This window comes from Sinocyclocheilus grahami, unplaced genomic scaffold, assembly GCF_001515645.1.
Source record: "Sinocyclocheilus grahami isolate Dianchi unplaced genomic scaffold, SAMN03320097.WGS_v1.1 scaffold467.1, whole genome shotgun sequence".
Classification (NCBI taxonomy): domain Eukaryota; kingdom Metazoa; phylum Chordata; class Actinopteri; order Cypriniformes; family Cyprinidae; genus Sinocyclocheilus; species Sinocyclocheilus grahami.
This window is the reverse complement of record NW_015505646.1, coordinates 270,097-288,798: the sequence shown is the minus strand read 5'-3', so window position 1 is coordinate 288,798 and position 18,702 is coordinate 270,097. Positions and strand designations below refer to the sequence as shown.

At 36.7% G+C, this 18,702-nt stretch overlaps 2 protein-coding genes across 2 annotated transcripts in view; one reads left to right on the top strand and one right to left on the bottom strand.

Annotated features, from left to right (window-relative positions):
* clcn2a (chloride channel, voltage-sensitive 2a) overlaps positions 1 to 7,330 on the bottom strand; it is a 46,668-nt gene extending 39,338 nt beyond the window's left edge. Inside the window, exon 1 of the mRNA XM_016235407.1 lies at positions 6,751 to 7,330. The gene's annotated coding sequence lies outside the window, so the exon portion shown is untranslated. The remainder of the gene's footprint in view (positions 1 to 6,750) is intronic.
* A 1,727-nt stretch (positions 7,331 to 9,057) lies between these two features.
* LOC107553247 (uncharacterized) lies at positions 9,058 to 15,131 on the top strand. The gene is made up of 4 exons (XM_016235416.1): positions 9,058 to 9,340; positions 13,773 to 13,903; positions 14,601 to 14,687; positions 14,814 to 15,131. Exons 1-4 carry the CDS (start codon positions 9,199 to 9,201, stop codon positions 15,084 to 15,086), a joined length of 633 nt encoding a protein of 210 aa, XP_016090902.1. The 5' UTR covers positions 9,058 to 9,198; the 3' UTR covers positions 15,087 to 15,131.
* Positions 15,132 to 18,702: the final 3,571 nt, after the last annotated feature.

Below are 18,702 nucleotides of genomic sequence, written 5' to 3'. Positions count from 1 at the left end.
ATTTTTTAAATGTGATACTTTTTTTGATGAATAGACAGTTCAAAAGAAAAGTGTTTACTTAAAATTGTGATATTTTGTACCATTATTGTCACCTTTGATTTTTTTGATTTCGTTCAAAAAAATTTTTTTTTTAAATAAATAAAAAAATCACACTGACCCCAAATTCTGGAACAACAGTGTACCACAACACATTTAAGTCACTTTTATGTACTTTTTGTCCATTTTATCCATTTGGCAGTGACCAACCATTTTCTTTGCTTCACAAAAGAAAAAAGTAATATGCAATGACACGAGGGTGAGTAAATAATGACAAAATGTATTTGTCATCACTTGTAATTTTTGGGTGCACTATTCCTTTAATTGCCACTGCTCTTGTAGTCCTGACTAATGTCTTCTCTGACTCAACCAGTTTCACCAGCACATTCAATCCCTGTTTTACTCACTCCGTCTTTCAGCAGTACCATCAATTTATCCATCCTCTCAGACAAGTAAAACAGCCACTCTTGCGATTTTCCTTGGAATCACCGTACACCTGCTTTCCTCCACTGCTTGCCTCCAGACTGACACCTGTCTGTAATCTCTACTCAGCTCTTATCCAGCTCTCATACATAAACCCTTGCTAGAGCTGCAGCATTTCAGCTGGAGATGGGGGACGGATTTTTGATGGATTCTGCCAATGATCAGACAGGGTGATATGCAGAGACTCTCCACTGGTCTATGCAGTTGGGGCTGAGTGACACAGAGTGATGTGTGCTAAAGCTAGGAGGAAAGTGTCCCCAGGTGTTCTATTTTTGCTGAAAGCTGACCTGGCTCTCTTGAGGAAGCAGAAATGTAACCATGAAGCGGTTCTTTCCCTAATCCCAAACAATATAGAAAAATCTTCCAAAGGTACTGCCAGTGAAGATGAGAAGCTTGAAAGAAATAGATTCTCTGAAAGGAGCGGGGAGAAAATTGCAAATAGTGTGGGTATGTGCAATCGAGAGCTGCAAGATACAAAAGGCCACTGAAGAGCAGACTCACTGCACTCATGATGCCCTTTCCTGCAAGACCATTTTAAAGGTCCTTTGAGAAGATAATATCGCCTGTGCAATCACATGAGTTTCAGTGCAAACACGAATCACTGAGCAAGGCCAGATTTCTTAAAACTGACAGTACTGAGTGCCATATTTGAGCATTTATACTCGGAGTCACAAAAGCATAAGCATTGCAAAGTCCCTGGAGAAATTCAATTAATAGACAATAAAATACAGAGAGTGCACATACTGAAAGAAAAACAAACACGGCATGGAAAAGCACACATCACAGCCTAATTCTCCTTTGGCCAAATTTGTCCAGACAGACTCGTGTCTGGCAGTGCAGCGAAGCATGTCATGAGGACAGTAAATGATAAAGACATCAATCAGAACGAGGCCCAACCCCTAGTTAAAGGGAAAGGTGTTGAGAGAGGGAATGAAACCATGAGTCTCCAGCCACCATTTTGTATAGCGCTTTATTGATCCTCTCACCGATAAGGAAAGCAGAGCCGGAAAAAAAATGTGAAACACATCGTCTGGCCCTGCAGGGAGAAAGGCTGCTCAGAAATAGCCTGAACTCAAAAAGACAAGATACAAATGCAACACATGGATCCGAGTGTAGCCACTTCACGCCACCTTCATTATGCAAATGCATTTGTCATAACAGTGCAAAAAAACTTGCTCAGATATTGATGTTAGTGGGAGGGGTGAAGCAGGGGATTTTGGCGCAGAACGAAGAGACTTGTACCCCACACCGACTGTTTGAACGTGTCCTTCTCCAGTTCTCCTTCTCGTCATATCTGCCTGAATATAGAGATATCCCGGTCAAGTGCTCCAGGGTACAGCTGTCAATCACCATGTGACAGAAATGGGGGAAACTGGTGCATGAGTCAATTAATATTCAGAGTGGATCTACATTTAGTCCACAAGTGCAAGAGCAGGAGTAGGAGGGGCACTGGAGGAATGAAACAGGAATGAAGGGGGAACTTTGATGATGCCCTTAAACTTGAAATGTGGATGAACTCGTAATGCAAATGATGCCATTAGTTATGCTTCAAATGTTATTGTGGACTGGACAGACTTGAATTACCTCCTATATAAACAAACAAATGACTTAATTAGCTGGAAACATATAAGTTTGTTACAAATGTCAAGCAACACACACAAATGAAATATCAACCGTCGTTTACACTTCTGGCCTACAGTAATTAGGCTATATTACATTCTCACTATTCAACATGTAATCGCCTACTCAATTCAAAATGTGATTTCTTTCATAACTAAAATAAACCCACAGCTTTACACTCTCACTCAATCATACTTTTACGCACCTCTGCGGATAAAACAGCTGGTTTCGCGAAAATTAATAATAAAAAAAAAATCCGATTCACGCTGACCAGAAAGAAATACTCACCAGAGTTTGCTGATACTGAAGCACGCGCTGAGGGGCTCGGTCTGGCGCCATAACCGTGAATACAGCGGGGAATTAAATATTTAAACGCTATACGATGTTCCCAAAAGCCACAAGATCACGTCCGCAAAACCGGGACGCAATTCAACAAGCAGCATATACTGAGTAACAGGTCATTCACCGTAGAAAACAGCCCAGCAGCCCGCATCCAGCTGTCGAATGAACTCTTCCCGAGCGCGCACTGCAATAAATGCCATAACGCGCTAAAAAAAACGCTTTGTGTGGGAAGACAGGGGTTACTACACTTCATACCTGTTGACTCGATTGTCAAAAATCAATAGATATATTTTCTACCGCTGTGAGTAATCGCTATTTTGCTCTACTGTGCACTAAAGCACTTAACGCGTAGATTACGCATACCAGGCTGTTTTATGACTAAGTTTTAATGACCCGAGGCAGGAACAGATATGTTTTCAGTTTGTCATACTGACAAAGATTTGTTATTTACAATGAGAGAAAACTTTGGAAACTCAAAATTGATACTCGTAGAGCTGAATTATTTTCAGTTTAAATTGGGATGCCTGTTACCCTTCTAAATGAACTGATTTGTAACGACACAGAGCGTCACTTTCAAAACCTGTGGAGAGCCAGCTGGCAGTTCATTACACCGCTCATTAATATTACTTATGCTTACTGTAAATACTACTAAATATAGATGCAAGCTTGAAATGCATAGGATGCATTTTAAACTCGGACCACGAGCACCAACAGCTCAAAGGCTTCATGGGATGAAAGACAGTATTCCTTGGAGAGAGAGAGAGAGAAACCAATAGGTTGTTAAGCAGATTTCCTTACAGAGACAGAGAATGGTATGCTGCTTTTGGGCTCAGTAACAGGTCTACTGCCAGCTCAGGGAACAGCAGGGGCACAGGCTGGGATGAAATATGAATGTAGCACTGTGAATTCTGTCAGTTTTCTTGCAACACTGCAGTGTTTTTGTGTATACATGTTCAAGCTCTCTATCTCTCCTCTATGCATAGGACATCATAACAGTATGGTAAGGGCGTAACATTTCCGTCACACGCTTGAGGTATTCAGCCAATCAATCGCACTGGATAGCTGGCCAATCACAGCACACCTTGCTTTTTCAGACCGATGAGCTTTGTAAAAATCGACGCGTTTCAGAAAGGCGAGGCATAGAGGAGAAACAATAATGTACAGTATGTGGGAAATAATATGTTTTTTGAACCTTAAACCGCATAAACACATTTCATTACACCAAATACACAAAATAATGTTCTTTTTAGCCGCAACATATGACCCCTTTAAAGTGATTATTAGGTTTTGAATATGGATATTTTCTTACAAAAACGCATCGATTCGCTTCAGGAGGACTTTGTTCACCCCCCGGAGCCGTGTGAGACACTTTTTTTTATGGATGGGCGCTTTTTATGGACTGATGCATGCAACACCCACTGAGTAGCATTAAACAGCTTGAAAGATCAAAGACAATTTTTTTTATATAACTCCGACTGGATTCGTCTGAAAGAAGAAAGTCATATACACCTAGGATGACTTGAGGGTGAGTAATTTATGGGCTAATTTTCATTTTTGGGTGAACTAACCCTTTAACTCAAAACCCCTGCCTTTGCTTATAAATACTGATAGAAACAACATGTCTTTGTTTTTGTATAGCTGTCATCAAACAGATCATTGCAAAGTACACTGTCATATCTGGTAATCTACCTCTATCCAGTTGTTTAAACCACAACTTCTTCAAAATATTGTCTTTTGTGTTCCACAGAAGGAAATGAATTTTCATTTTGGATGAACATAATATTATTTTAAGATTAGTAGTAAATAAACCAACCTTATTTCTGTGCGTCTTTATACACCTGGCTGCACTACCATCTTCACTTAACTGTTTGTGCACAAAGGCTACACTCGTCGCATGGTATGGACAGGTGAGCATCCATACCCGTTGCACATTCCTTTGAATTGGGTGTTCCAACGCCTTCAGCACTACCACACTGACCCAATTCGATGCATCTTCCACAAAACTTTCTGTAATGTTCTTTTAATGAATTGTGGAAGCCCAAAGAGTTCAAAAGAACATCTTGTTCTTTGACTAAATGTGGGTCTGGGTGAGAAAATGTGACGTCGATCCGTAGTGGGGGTGTGAAATAAGGGTCGATGTTAGATTACATACAAGTACATTACCATCCCAGACAGGGAATAAGACCCCGTGTAGGGCTGCACAATTAATCGAATTTCTACTCACGATTACAATTATGGATACCACAATTACATAATCGTTCAAAGCAGCAATTAATCGTTCAAAGTCCACTTACGTTTAAGTTCAAGTTCAATTTTATTAGTCACGTACACAATCATACACATTACGCTATTCTGCATGCTTTTTTTCTTTCTACATGTTATCTTAAGGGTTTTTCCATTGTTTTAATTTTAGTTTTAGTATAACATTATAATACCATGCATATTTTTACCTTTTTATTTAAAGAAGAAACCAATCCAATGTATAGTTGACATTTGAGGCTTAATACTATAGAAAAGCAATAAAAGTTTTTCAGTTTATTTTCATATAAAAATATGTCATGCAGTTGCTTCAAACAAAGGTGTAAACATCATTCATTTAATCGTAATTAATAATCGCAATTACAATTTCAAAGGAATAATCGACACTTAAGATTTTTGTCATAATCGTGCAGCCCTAACCCAGTGCGCATTGAATTCAATAGCATGTGGCTCTCTTTTGCTCAATACTAGCCTACAACAAAATGGGTTTTGGCTCATTTTAAATTCTATGAGTGTAAATACGTTCAGGCTAAAAATAGACTGTATTTTGTAATACAAAATAAAAAATAATGTACAAATGCTATAAAAACCCTATTAATTTATTAACTGAACAGTTAACTAAATAACAAACTTAAGATATAAACTTAACTTAAGTTATTTGCATATACAATTTTAAAAAATTGAATAAAAACAATAGATGTAATTTCACTGTAGAACTGCAAAAATGTTTTCTAGAAGTATAAAATTGTAAGGACAATTATATTAAATTCAAGAAGGCAATTTTACAGTCAAATATTACTGAAATTGTGATTTTAATTATAATTATTTGTCTTTTATTTTATGAGGGAGAAGAATTGACAGAATTCCCTCCATGATCAATCAAATTGATTTAGATTTCATTAAAATTATTGGTTTCTTCTTATTTTTGTTATGTGTATTGAGATGTTCTAAGTATAGTATTTTTTTTGTTATTTAGTTAATGTTTACTGCACTACATCAGTGTCATGTGAGTTACCCTGATGGTGTTTTGTGTTTGTGTGGGCAACACTTTGCTCTGTCTTCAAGTTATTATTATTAGTCACTGTTGCTGGAGAGGCCAATGTTGCTGAACTTTAAATCATCGTGTGGCCTTCCAGTGTACCATTTGTATCATATCAGCACACTTTAAAACAAACAGATTATACCTCAGATAGGTTATTATAACACATGAAACAATTAAATGACATATATTTAGGACCTGTGAGATCTGGTCACCAAAATGCCGTCCTGTAATACTTGTAATATCTTCAGTGTATTTTTATGGTAAAGTTCTAGCAAACACAGCTGACATTTTTACCATCAATTTACAGAGTAGTGTGCATCATTTTTTGAATCAAACTTGAACTGATAGCAATTTATCAACTCCACATGATACCAAATCAATCAATCAAGCTAAGGAGATAACGTTTCTCTCCAAGTTGTGAGAGATATATATATATTTTTTCTCTTCTGAATGTGAAGTGAACTCTTCCATTTCCAATTTCAACATAATTTGTCCCTTAAGTGAATGCAGAGGTGGAGATGTCGATTTCTGTTTTGAGTTATGTAGATGCACATTTTTCTTTGCGTTTTAGATTCCTCTAACACTAGGAAAGGACCTTGAAGGGACATTGGATGTAGATAGATAAACGACTGAATCCACAGGCTTTCTTGAGAGCGATAGGACATCATCTTACACTGAGTCGGTCTGACAAAATTGTGCCGATTTGTCCTTATTAGAGGATCTAGACAAGAGAATCAGGCGTATGTTCAACTCCCAGCACGAATAACACTGTGCCCTTGAGCCCCACAAGATAACCCTGTCGATTAAATGCCCTTCGGAATAAGGATGACACGCAAACGCTTCAAAAAAGGCGAACGGATTGTTCTGATGGCAGTTGAGTGACTTCTAAAGCGCTTTAACGCGCAGTTTATCGGCAGCAACATTGGACACCTTAACAGGTTGCTATTTCGTCTTTGACGGCTACTTACATTTTTCCGCGCCGGCTTTTAGTCTTGGTAAGAGCTCCTCTTGAACGCAACAGTCCAAACGTCACCTACGCCGCTCCATTTAATGACGCAAAAATGTAAGAAATCCCCACACAATTAGAGCAACGCAATCAGTATCGAGTACTGACGTCTGTGCTGTTCGGTCCCAATGGATCGTCTATACGATCGAGACACTTTCTGTATAATTGTCCTCGCTGGTGAATTGGCAGTGCCCTGTTGCTGATGCCTCTCGCTCGTCTTTGAATTCGCGTCAGACTGGAGGCTAAACTTCAAAAAAAAAAAATTGGCCAATCGCTTCCCTTAAAACATACTTGTCGGTGGTAATGCATCACCTAAACGGTTCGGATTAGGGTGCACCGCACGCGCTGACAGGTAAAGGAGTAATTAAGCCGGCAGATCATGAGGCGCGTGCACTGACCAGGAATTGATTCTGTGATGCAATGCGGGTTCCGTCACTGGTTTAGTTATTGCGGGTCGACTCCACTTCTGTTCCTATTGCCCGTCATTAATACCATGTGATGGCGCATTTGTCTTCATCAGTGCATTGCATCTATCTGTCTGTCTGTCTGTTTATCTATCTGTCCTTGGACAATATAGTGCTTAAATGCGTCTGCTCATTCACTACCCAGATAGCACACATACGTCTGCAAGATGTCTGTTAAAGATCACTTGAGCTGGCATCTGCTGTGTACAAACATCTAACAGACGTCTGTAAGATGACAATTTTACATACATTCTAAATCATAAACATCTTAAAGACATCTAATAGACATCTATTTGACATCTGATAGAAAACGTCTTATAGACGTATTGCAGATGAGCAAACGCTGTAAAAAAATACGTCTCCCAGATGTACATGCAGACGTCAAATAGACGTCTCCGAGATGTATGTGTGCTATCAGGGTATCTATCTATCTATCTATCTATCTATCTATCTATCTATCTATCTATCTATCTATCTATCTATCTATCTATCTATCTATCTATCTAGATGATCTACCATGGGACATGTTCCCCGTCTATGTGTGGTGTTGTAATCATTACTGATGGGGTTCAGAGCTTGTCGTGATCACAACGACTCCAAGGCTTGTAGGCAAGGCTTTTTGCACTATCCTGATTGTTCACAGCTGTGACTTGTGGGCTGCTGCAGGGTGACTGAGCGGAAGATTGTTTTTTGCACTGTGAAAGAGAGAGGGTGGTGAGAGCCTCTAATTTCAGTGTGCGGTGTGTTCAGAGCAAACGCTCTCTTGTATTTAAACATATCACCACTCTGGCTGCAGTGTTCACATTTGCAGCGAATAAACAGTGAATGCACTATGATCTCCTCATGTTTACAACAATTCACCAAATCCAGAGACAACAGGTGTTTTGCTAAGATATGCCTGCTATATTTCTACCGCTGTCTGTGCATGCATTTGAACATTATAGCCTTATAAGGTGACAGGTGTTGTGCTAAGACTGAAAAATGTGAAATGAAATTACTGCCAAAGCTCGTCTTTAGTGGTGTGTGTGTGTGTGTGTGTGTGTGTGTGTTTAATCTGGCAAAGAGATATGTTGGAGCTGAATAAAACAAATATTTATGATAACTCGCAAAGGGACAGAGACACCAGAAGGCTGGTCATGAAAGTAGGCCATCTGAGCACACTCATTCAGCTCTGCTGATTCATACCTGCTTTCTTTGAGCCATTGAATACTTAAAAACACAGATCCCTTTAAACATGTTCGTATCATTGTTACCAATATAGGTAGACTGATGACATCTTTTGTTGCCATCAATCTATCTTGTTACACACTGGATCATATTACGTTTTTATATTATTCTGTGATATTAGTAAGTACATTCGGTATTGTAGTAATACAGCTTGTGACTTTGGTACCACTTTGATTTACTTACAAAGGCACAATTAAAGTTTTGTGGCTTGAAATTTTCAAATGGCATAGTGTAAATGTACGTACTACAGGAAATATAATACTGTACTTTCTTGCTTTTTGCACAATGACATTTTTATGCATGTAAATTCAATAAAACAGCAAATATTTAATAGAACAATCAATGATGTGTCAATAAAAATATAAAGAGTAAAATATGAAGTGTGAATAAGAGTGGAGGTATAAATGAATGAAGGAATACATACAAAGCATGTCCTACTGCAATCCACTGAAAGCAGAAGACTGATCACGTAATAAAATATTAACCTGAACTAAAACATGTGGGCTCATTTTGTTTGTGCAGCCTACCTCTTTCCAAAAGTGTTATTACAGGTGTATTTATTTAGAATTGCATCAGTATCCGCTACAACCTCAGGGTTACCCTCATTTTTATTTTGGCTTTGGTGTGCAGTGACTCACTGCAGGGACGTCGGGGCATGTTCAGAGACGAGATAACAAACGTCCCAGCCGGGAAAGGAAGATTCAGAAAGTGTGGGGGCGATGCACTTGATGAATGTAGTGAATGTGGTGGATGAGCGCACATCTCGGCGGGCGTTTTCGCGTTACTTCTTCAAAAAAAGACGCTCTCCAATGGAAAGCAACGCAAATGAAGATCTCATGTTGTCGCAGGGCATGGATTTAAGTAAGTACGCATGAATGATGGCCTCCTTTTACCGAACTGCTCGTGGAGATATGTGTTAGCGGCTTTTAAAACTCTCTCACTAAAAAAATATTTTGCGCAGTTATTTTGAAAATGCTTCTAAATTCGAGTTTTGGATCAGGTAATTAATTTAAACTAAAAGAAGATCAAATATTTGATAGATTATTTGTAGATGATCTTAAAAACAAATGTAGTTACACACGACTCTAGTTCTGTTACCTCAGCTCTATCCGATCTTAGGTCATCTCTGTTTTCGTTTTGGAATTGGAGACTTCTAGCCATCTGTTAAAAGTTTTTATTCTGCCTATATACTGTATATACAAATATATATACATGATATTAAAGTAAATACATTTTATTACACGTTAACCGTTTTGAGTCGCAAGAGGGCACGTGTTGCAATGTGATACTAAATACATGAATGTAGCACCGGTATATTGCCATGGGCAACGGTTACAATCCAAATTATTAGAGGGGGCACGGCCTGGTTGATATTGCAGACTGGTGTTTCTTATCATAATATTTTAATGTATTGTCATATTATAAAAATGGATTGTAGCAATAGTTTTTACCATTTACTGCACTTGTTATTCTACTAGTTGTTTACCTATAGTGGCTAATGAATCTGAAGTCTCCTACATTCACAGAAAGACACGACTCTAGTTCTGTTACCTCAGCTCTATCCGATCTTAGGTCATCTCTGTTTTCGTTTTGGAATTGGAGACTTCTAGCCATCTGTTAAAAGTTTTATTCTGCCTATATACTGTATATACAAATATATATACATGATATTAAAGTAAATACATTTTATTACACGTTAACCGTTTTGAGTCGCAAGAGGGCACGTGTTGCAATGTGATACTAAATATGTCTAAATGATACTAAATGAATCTGAAGTCTCCTACATTCACAGAAAATAGCTTTGCAAAATAAGGTGGATAGAGTGCAACATTTGGGTTCCAGAAGTAAAAATCCCATATATTTTCTCCATTGGGCGATTGATTTTTAACGATAGTTTGTAAACCTGTACCGACAGGCCTGTAAGCTACAAGTAGGGCTGGGTATCGTTCAAAAATTTTCGATATCGATACCGATACCTTGACTTCGATACCGGTTCCTGAACGATACTTTTTTCGATACCAATTTTATGAAATCTATTTGAACAAAAATGAAACTTTGGTTTTATTTTTCAGCTTGTTGATGTTTTATACAAACTCAAAGACTCGATGCCATTGCACAAAGGAACAAAATGTAACTAACAAAAAATCAGTGCAAATAGTTTTAATAAAGCTCAAATAGTCTTCAGTTTACATATCTGTTAGCTACATTTACACTAGTTAGTGTTCGTTTTAAAACGCCTAGCTCAGACAGAATCGTCATTTCTATTCATTTTCCACTGATTTACTGATGAGCATTAGCAGTTTCTAGCGCTGTCTGCCTGTGCTCTCTCTTCCATGATCGCTGCTCTGACTCAGAGGTTAAAATATATTTAATTTCATCAACAATACATAGCCAAAACACACACGGCAATCGGAAGTTATTACAAAAACTTGATGGTGGTTTAAAGTGAGTTTTGAGTAAAAGCGGAATATAAATCTTATTTGTCTTATGCAGGGGTTAAATTGGGATTTGTTATGTGTGTGTGGGGGGGCTCTATGGTATCGAGCTTATATATATATGTTTTGTTTTTTGTGCAAATGATTTATTCTGTTCCCACTAATCTCATTAATACTTTCATTTCAAATTCTTACATTTGATCTATAAATTCAATTGACATTGAAAAATACAACTGCATTAAATAATTATTATGAGATTATTTTAAATATTTTTAAATATACAAACAAGAAATTATGGTGGAAATTATACTTTTCAACTAAATTAAAACGCCAGTAGGTGCCAGTAGTGAGCGTTTAATGAGTGAGTGATTGAGTCATTCATTCAAACGATTCGTTCAAACGGCAGATTCATCAGATGTTTATGCATGGGCTAATGAAACTTTGACTCAACCGATCAGCAATGAATCGGCTGGTTGCTGTGACATGCGCTGTGTTTCCGCCTAAACTGTAAGTGACCTAATATTATTGTATTTGCTTATTGAACTGTTTATAGAACTATTAAACAGTCGTAATGGGGAAAACGTTGTGTGATGTTGTCTAACTAACTGTATATTAAAGATAAAAACTTTCCTTTTTGAATTTTTACCTCAGGATGCTGAGTTTCTTAGTGTTGCGCGTTTTGATTTCTCCTGGCGAGGCTGCGGGAGCCTCGCCTCAGCAGCGCAACCTTATACTGTCAATAGATGCATTATATACAGTAGCTATATCCACTATTCGCCACTTACTCTAAATGTAATAAATTCAGAATAATATTGCGTTTTGGTGTTTACATAGTTATTTTTGGTTTCTGATGTTTTAATCATGTTACTTGTCTGGCGTTAATGAAGCGTTAATGTATGGAGCCAGATCAGCCTCAAAAATAACACATTTGCAAAACAAAATTCATAAATGCACAGCACAATTTACATTTACAAAATCCGATTCGTAAATTCAAAACACAATTCATAAATACACAAGTAAAAGCATAAATATTTCCCCAAATGCTCACACAAATGCATCTTACCTTAATAAATTTAAAATGTTTACACAAATATGTATATATACATTTCTTGAATTAATTTCCATCACACATTTATGAATAATGGTATATGTATTTATGGATCGTTGAATCTGCATTTGCAAATCATCACACATGCGTGGACTGCTTTGAATTTGTGTCTGGTATTTTTGAGACCTTCCTGGCAGGTTAAGATTCATAAATATCTTTTTTTGGAGGATGTTCCGTTCAGCCAATCGCGGTGAGCTTTTAATCCACCAATCAAAACGTTCTTTACTGAACAGACTTGAGAAGCTCAACGCTGCGCTTGTACTGTGCAGTGTTCCATGATCGGGTCCTTGATGTAAAGACATTTTAATGGGTATACTTGACAAAGTATACTTTCCTCTTTTTAGTTTAAAAGAGGTATACTAATAGCACACTTGAATAAACTTCTTTTTCGTAAGGGATGCTAGCAACAGTTTTTTTCCGATCTCAAACTACTTAAATATGTGTATGCATAATATGCAGATTTTGCAATAAGCGTAAAATATATTGTTTCTATATAGGCTATATAATCAGCATCTTTAAATCAATAGTTTTATATTTATCCATTGTTTTAAACTGGTGTTGTCTTCAATGCTTAATGTGATTATAGTTATTTCCTTCATTAAAGCCCTCATTAAAGTACACATACCTTTGTCTTTTTGTCCAATTTTTATCTTTGCAATCTTGTGATTCGCCTCGTAGCTGGTTGCTTTGGTTCATGGCTTACAGCTATTTAATGAAGACTTATTTAAAAATGCATTTAGGAAAGATGAAGGGGAAAAATACTTCTGGAACCAAGTCTGTTGAAAAAGTGGGCAGGCACTGTTGCACTCTATTATAGAAAAATATTTGACCACTCAGTGCTGCAACCAATCAGAATCAAGTATTCCAAAGAGCCGTTTTATGTAACTATTGGTTTGTGAATTTTATAATGTAATAATGTAATTCATTGTCAAGTGTTACTGAATATTGCACATTTGTGACTTAAAGGCACAATATGTAATTTTTTGCCACTAGAGGGTGCATATTCAAAACAAACAAAAAAACAAAGGCGTTGTTAGATGACGCCGTGACTGAGTGTGGAATCATGGGAGTAGTCGTCTTCCTCCCACAGCCGATGCAATCCGATGGGACTCGGACAGAAATCATGTTCATGGATGAGCTAATGTATTAAAGATTTATTAACGTAGTAGAATGAAGCAGGGTGAGGCTGAAAGCCGTCGAAGCGAAAACGAGGCCACTGAACGAGCGCGACACACGGCTTGAAAGCAGCAGAGTTTTTATTATGTCACAGTCGACCGCTCGACCACAGTCCTTCCGGAAAGCAGCGGAAGTAAGCTGCGCTGTTTTATTATACTAGATACATTTAAACGTTCTGTTATAGTGCTACTCTGTGCGGTCGTAACCTGTCTAATAAAATGCATAGCATATTAAAGCATCTTTGGTGTTTCCATATTTTCTACAAAATAAAACCGGTAATCGAGGGGCTATGACATAATTTGGCAGGCGACAGCATGACACTATAGACACGGTCCGTGTCGCTAGTTAAAATTGCTTATTTCTCTGGATTTAAACATTCTTCGAAACATTTGGGATAATGTAAGTACACAAGTCAGCAAAATATATAAAATTGTTCTAGTGGTTTTTGGATATTTTAATAAAAAAATCTTACATATTGTGCCTTTAGTGGATCTACCACTGTAATTCATTACTGTACTTCCCAGGGTTACATAATACAGACACACATTTTCTCATTGGACTGGTTGTCTTATAGGAATACTGGTAGTAGTGTTCAGCATGGTTGCCTCTGAACTCTCTCACGTTCACACTAGACCAATCGACTTTGTGTGTGACAGCGAGGCCAGAAGAATGATGAACAAGGTCAAGGACTTACAAGTGGAAATGGTAAGACTGTGAAATCTACTTCAGATGTAAATAGTTATTTTACTTCTAGGTTTTTCCTGTTTCTTTTAAGACCCATTCACACCAAGAATGACAGCTTTTCTCGTTGCTGTTATTGTTATAGTTATTGTCCTTGGTGTGAATGGGCCTTTGGGGTGTTTATCTGTGGCCCAATGGTTAAATTCATACCTTACACCATAGTATAAGATGATAAGAGATCATGTTACAAGGACAGCTGAGCCATTTCCTTTCAAGCCAAGGTTTGAGACAATATTCGTCTCTGACTTGGACTGGTGTTTCAATCCAAATGAGCTTATATTTTGTGCTTAAATCATATCCAGATAACCTTCAATTGAATTAGGCTATAAAAGTCTTCCAATCCATTGAATACTTTTTCAAGTCACCACCATATATTAACACCATATATAACTGCAGGAATTAATACCAAGTTACCATTTTAGCGTTAATAGCTCAGCCTCATTAGATGTTTGCATGCGACACTTCACTTGACAGATATCTGTCAGTCTACCTATTTGCATGTTAATTGTCTTGCTTGATTCTCTGTCATCCTCTGTCTTGGTGTCATCCACTATCTCATTGACTTGACTCTGTGTTTGCCTGACTTCTCAGCGTCTACATCTTTGCTTGTCTATCCACCAGTGAGACATTTGATAGGCTGTGCTTTTCACCCTCTTTACAGGGAGTCTGCAGTGCTGTAGATGCTCTGCCGTCTGATATTAAATTACCATGCATCAGAATTCACAAAGCAACCTGGGAGAGAAAATCAGTGAGTCGTTCAATGCAGCCCACTCCCACACATTCCCTCCATTAGAGCATCAACCCACTCACGCTGCTCTCGGGCACACACTCTTTGAGACACCTGTGTGTGTGTGTGTGTGTGTGTGTGTTCCAGGTGCATGAGAAGAGGGCTGAGATCCTGCTGTCTTTGGGGACACTTGCGCAGGATGTGCGGTCTGCCAGGACACTCAGCCAAACTGGCTGTGGACTCACTCTGCTGGAGCGCTTGGAGCACAGTATCAACAACTACTTGCATGTAGTAAGACTACTCCACATTGAGGTGAGGACGACCAGTTCAACCTTGTGCTGCAGCTCAGATAGATATTGGCACAGAGACTTATGGTGTGCGAGACGGATTGCGAGCCTCTTGAGGAATTCACTCACATAGGAGCTGATATTGACTTGCAGAATGAAGAATGAGGGCATAGGATTGACTACAACATTTGACCTCACAAAATAAAATAAATGTAAAAATATAGTCTACTGTATATGTAATTTTGTAAAAATATCACAAATATTCAACAATCAATTAATCAATAAATCAAAGAAAAATATATAGTAATTCACATGTTATTTTAATTATTACAGTAAATGCAGTAGTGCCAGACTGCATCTATATATATATATATATATATATATATATATATATATTGCAAATATTAAACAGTAATTTAATTACTAAAAAGACATAATGGGAAATACATTTTATTATTTTACAATAAAAGACATTGTTAATATTATTTTTATTTAATATTAAGACTTGATTGCAATTGTTGATTCAAAACTAATAGCTTAATAATGTAATTTAATGTAATTTAATTTATGTAATTTATTTTTGCAACACTTAATGAGTGAGATGTACTTTCATGGTACTTAAAAAAACATGTATTTGCTAAGTGAACAGGTGACAGCTGTAAAGGGAAAGAAAAAATGCTTGGAAAACATTTTAGCTTGAAGACGTGAATGGAATTTTTCCCATATTTTGAATGTGGTTGTTGAACCACGCAGTTCTCAATGAAAATATCCTGTCTTCCCGGAATCTTTGTTGATTTGTCACGTCATCTTGGTGACTTTGAGTCCTGGTGGCCTCAGCCTTCCTTCCCCAGGAAAGAAGGGGAGATATATTTGACCAGTGAGAATGATGGGAACGTGGTGCTCTCTGAAGTGCATTACAGCCATGGCCTGCTGATAAAATATACATACCGCCACTCCTAGATTAAAGCACGTACTGTGGGGAGATGCTGGACTGTAGTTTTGCTTATTTCTGATGAATTTGCAAATCATAATTAAAGAGGTCATATGATGTTGCTAAAAATAACATTATTTTGGGTAACAGGAAAGGTCAATGCATCAGTGACACAAATGTGAAAATATTTAAGAAAATATTTAAATTCTCTTTTTAATATACCTTGTCCTGCTCTCTTGTAGTGTTACCAAAGTTTTGTAAAATGTATCATTTGTAAGTCTTTTTTTAAATGTATATATCTAAATATTTAAATATATTTTCATTTAATTTGTTGTTTGGATTATAGTGTTTTCATCTAAACACTAACCTCAGAATTCACCTTTACTTCTACTTTGAAATGTATATGTCCTTAACGAATGCACTGCGCAGTAAATTTTACTGTAGTGGATTTAATTGTGGAAGACATATACAATACCATTCAAAGGTCTGTGGTCAGAAATATAAATAAATACTTTTAGGTTAGTTTAAGGTCACATTAAATTGATCAAAAGTGGCAGTAGAGGCATTTATAATATTAAAAAAGAAAATTGGTCAAAGAAAAAAAAATGCATCACATTTTTCACAAAAATATTAAGCAACTGTTTTCAGCATATTAGCATATTAGAATGTATTTTTTAATGTGACAGTGTGGAGGTTGTGCAGTGTACACACAGGAAAGGTCAATGCATCAGTGACACAAATGTGAAAATATTTAAGAAAATATTTAAATTCTCTTTTTAATATACCTTGTCCTGCTCTCTTGTAGTGTTACCAAAGTTTTGTAAAATGTATCATTTGTAAGTCTTTTTTTAAATGTATATATCTAAATATTTAAATATATTTTCATTTAATTTGTTGTTTGGATTATAGTGTTTTCATCTAAACACTAACCTCAGAATTCACCTTTACTTCTACTTTGAAATGTATATGTCCTTAACGAATGCACTGTGCAGTAAATTTTACTGTAGTGGATTTAATTGTGGAAGACATATACAATACCATTCAAAGGTCTGTGGTCAGAAATATAAATAAATACTTTTAGGTTAGTTTAAGGTCACATTAAATTGATCAAAAGTGGCAGTAGAGGCATTTATATTAAAAAAGAAAATTGGTCAAAGAAAAAAGATGCATCACATTTTTCACAAAAATATTAAGCAACTGTTTTCAGCATATTAGAATGTATTTTTTTGAATTATTTTATGAAGGATCAAGTGACACTGAAGACTAGAATAACGGCTGCTGAAAATCACAGGAACAAATCCAATTTTTTAATATATTAAATAGAACATAGTTATTTTAAATTGTAACAATCTGTCAATATTACTGTTTTTACTGTATGTTTGATACATTTTTTACTGTATTTTTGAACAAATTTGACAAAAAAACAAAACAAAAACACCAACTGAATCAGAGAGTCGTGGGGGAAAATCTCATTATCTGGACAGTGGCAGCCCAGAAATAAAGAGAAGAAAAACAAATCTCAGCATTGTTTGAATGTTTTGCCTTTGTTTAAGATAGTATAGGGATCAAGTTCTGCTTTTGCTAATTTTGCTGGATGTGCACTTAGCACTCCTGGCCAGGTTAAGATGGTTCAGGAGATGACAATGACCTAGTTTATTCTTCCAGATGGGTACTTTTTTATTATATTATTCCATGGGATCTCAAATGATGTTCAAGAGAAATTTAAAGTGAAGACCTTAATGTGTAATTTACAAATTACGTAACAAGTCTCAAACATAAAATGAGCTGTAGAGAGAACATCAGGGAGAAATTGTGATTGATTTGACCGTTCAGTAGCTGACAGATATATACACTCTCAGAAATATTCAATTCAAGTTTCAATTCAAGTTTATTTGTATAGTGCTTTTCACGATACAAATCGTTGCAAAGCAACTTTACAGCAAATTAAGTTTCCACAATATTTAGTGGTAGCTTATCAGTGGTGACTGTCAGTTAATATATACATATGGCTGAAATATATGGAAAAATCAATTAAAGACGTAATAAAACAGACGATGAACACTATTAACAGCAATTATTATATGATGCAATCAAACTTATAGCAAAATGTGGTAGTTCTGTATGTTGTTTCAGGGTTGGCATCATCTGAGGTCCTCTGAGGGGTTGCATCATCTCTTCTCAGGTGTTCTGGAGTAGCTGACAATTTGTCAGAATATCAGAAATATTCAATTCAAGTTTCAATTCAAGTTTATTTGTATAGTGCTTTTCACGATACAAATCGTTGCAAAGCAACTTTACAGCAAATTAAGTTTCCACAATATTTAGTGGTAGTTTATCAGTGGTGACTGTCAGTTAATATATACATATGGCTGAAATATATGGAAAACTCAATTAAAGACGTAATAAAACAGACGATGAACACTATTAACAGCAATTATTATATGATGCAATCAAACTTATAGCAAAATGTGGTAGTTCTGTATGTTGTTTCAGGGTTGGCATCATCTGAGGTCCTCTGAGGGGTTGCATCATCTCTTCTCAGGTGTTCTGGATGCAGACTGAAGCTTGTGTAAATCCTAGTTACCACGGGATGTCAATCCCGTGGCAAAAAACAGAGAAACAAATAGAAACATAATTAGCGTAGCTGCTGTTCCAACCAAGCAAAATTGATTTGTTTAACCCAAACTAAAGAATAATAATGTGCATTTGATCAGATATAACTGCAGTACAAGATTATGAGATGCATTATTTGAATGCTTAGCCAAAGAGATGTGTCTTTAATCTCGATTTAAACAGAGAGAGTGTGAACCCCGAACGT

What these genes read in the sequence shown, in the direction of transcription:
- LOC107553247 (XM_016235416.1), top strand. Translation starts at nt 9,199, where the DNA reads ATGCACTTGATGAATGTAGTGAATGTGGTGGATGAGCGCACATCTCGG. An exon ending in AGGACTTACAAGTGGAAATG is followed by an intron (nt 13,904 to 14,600) that starts GTAAGACTGTGA and finishes CCCTCTTTACAG; the next exon opens with GGAGTCTGCAGTGCTGTAGA. An exon ending in CAACCTGGGAGAGAAAATCA is followed by an intron (nt 14,688 to 14,813) that starts GTGAGTCGTTCA and finishes TGTGTGTTCCAG; the next exon opens with GTGCATGAGAAGAGGGCTGA.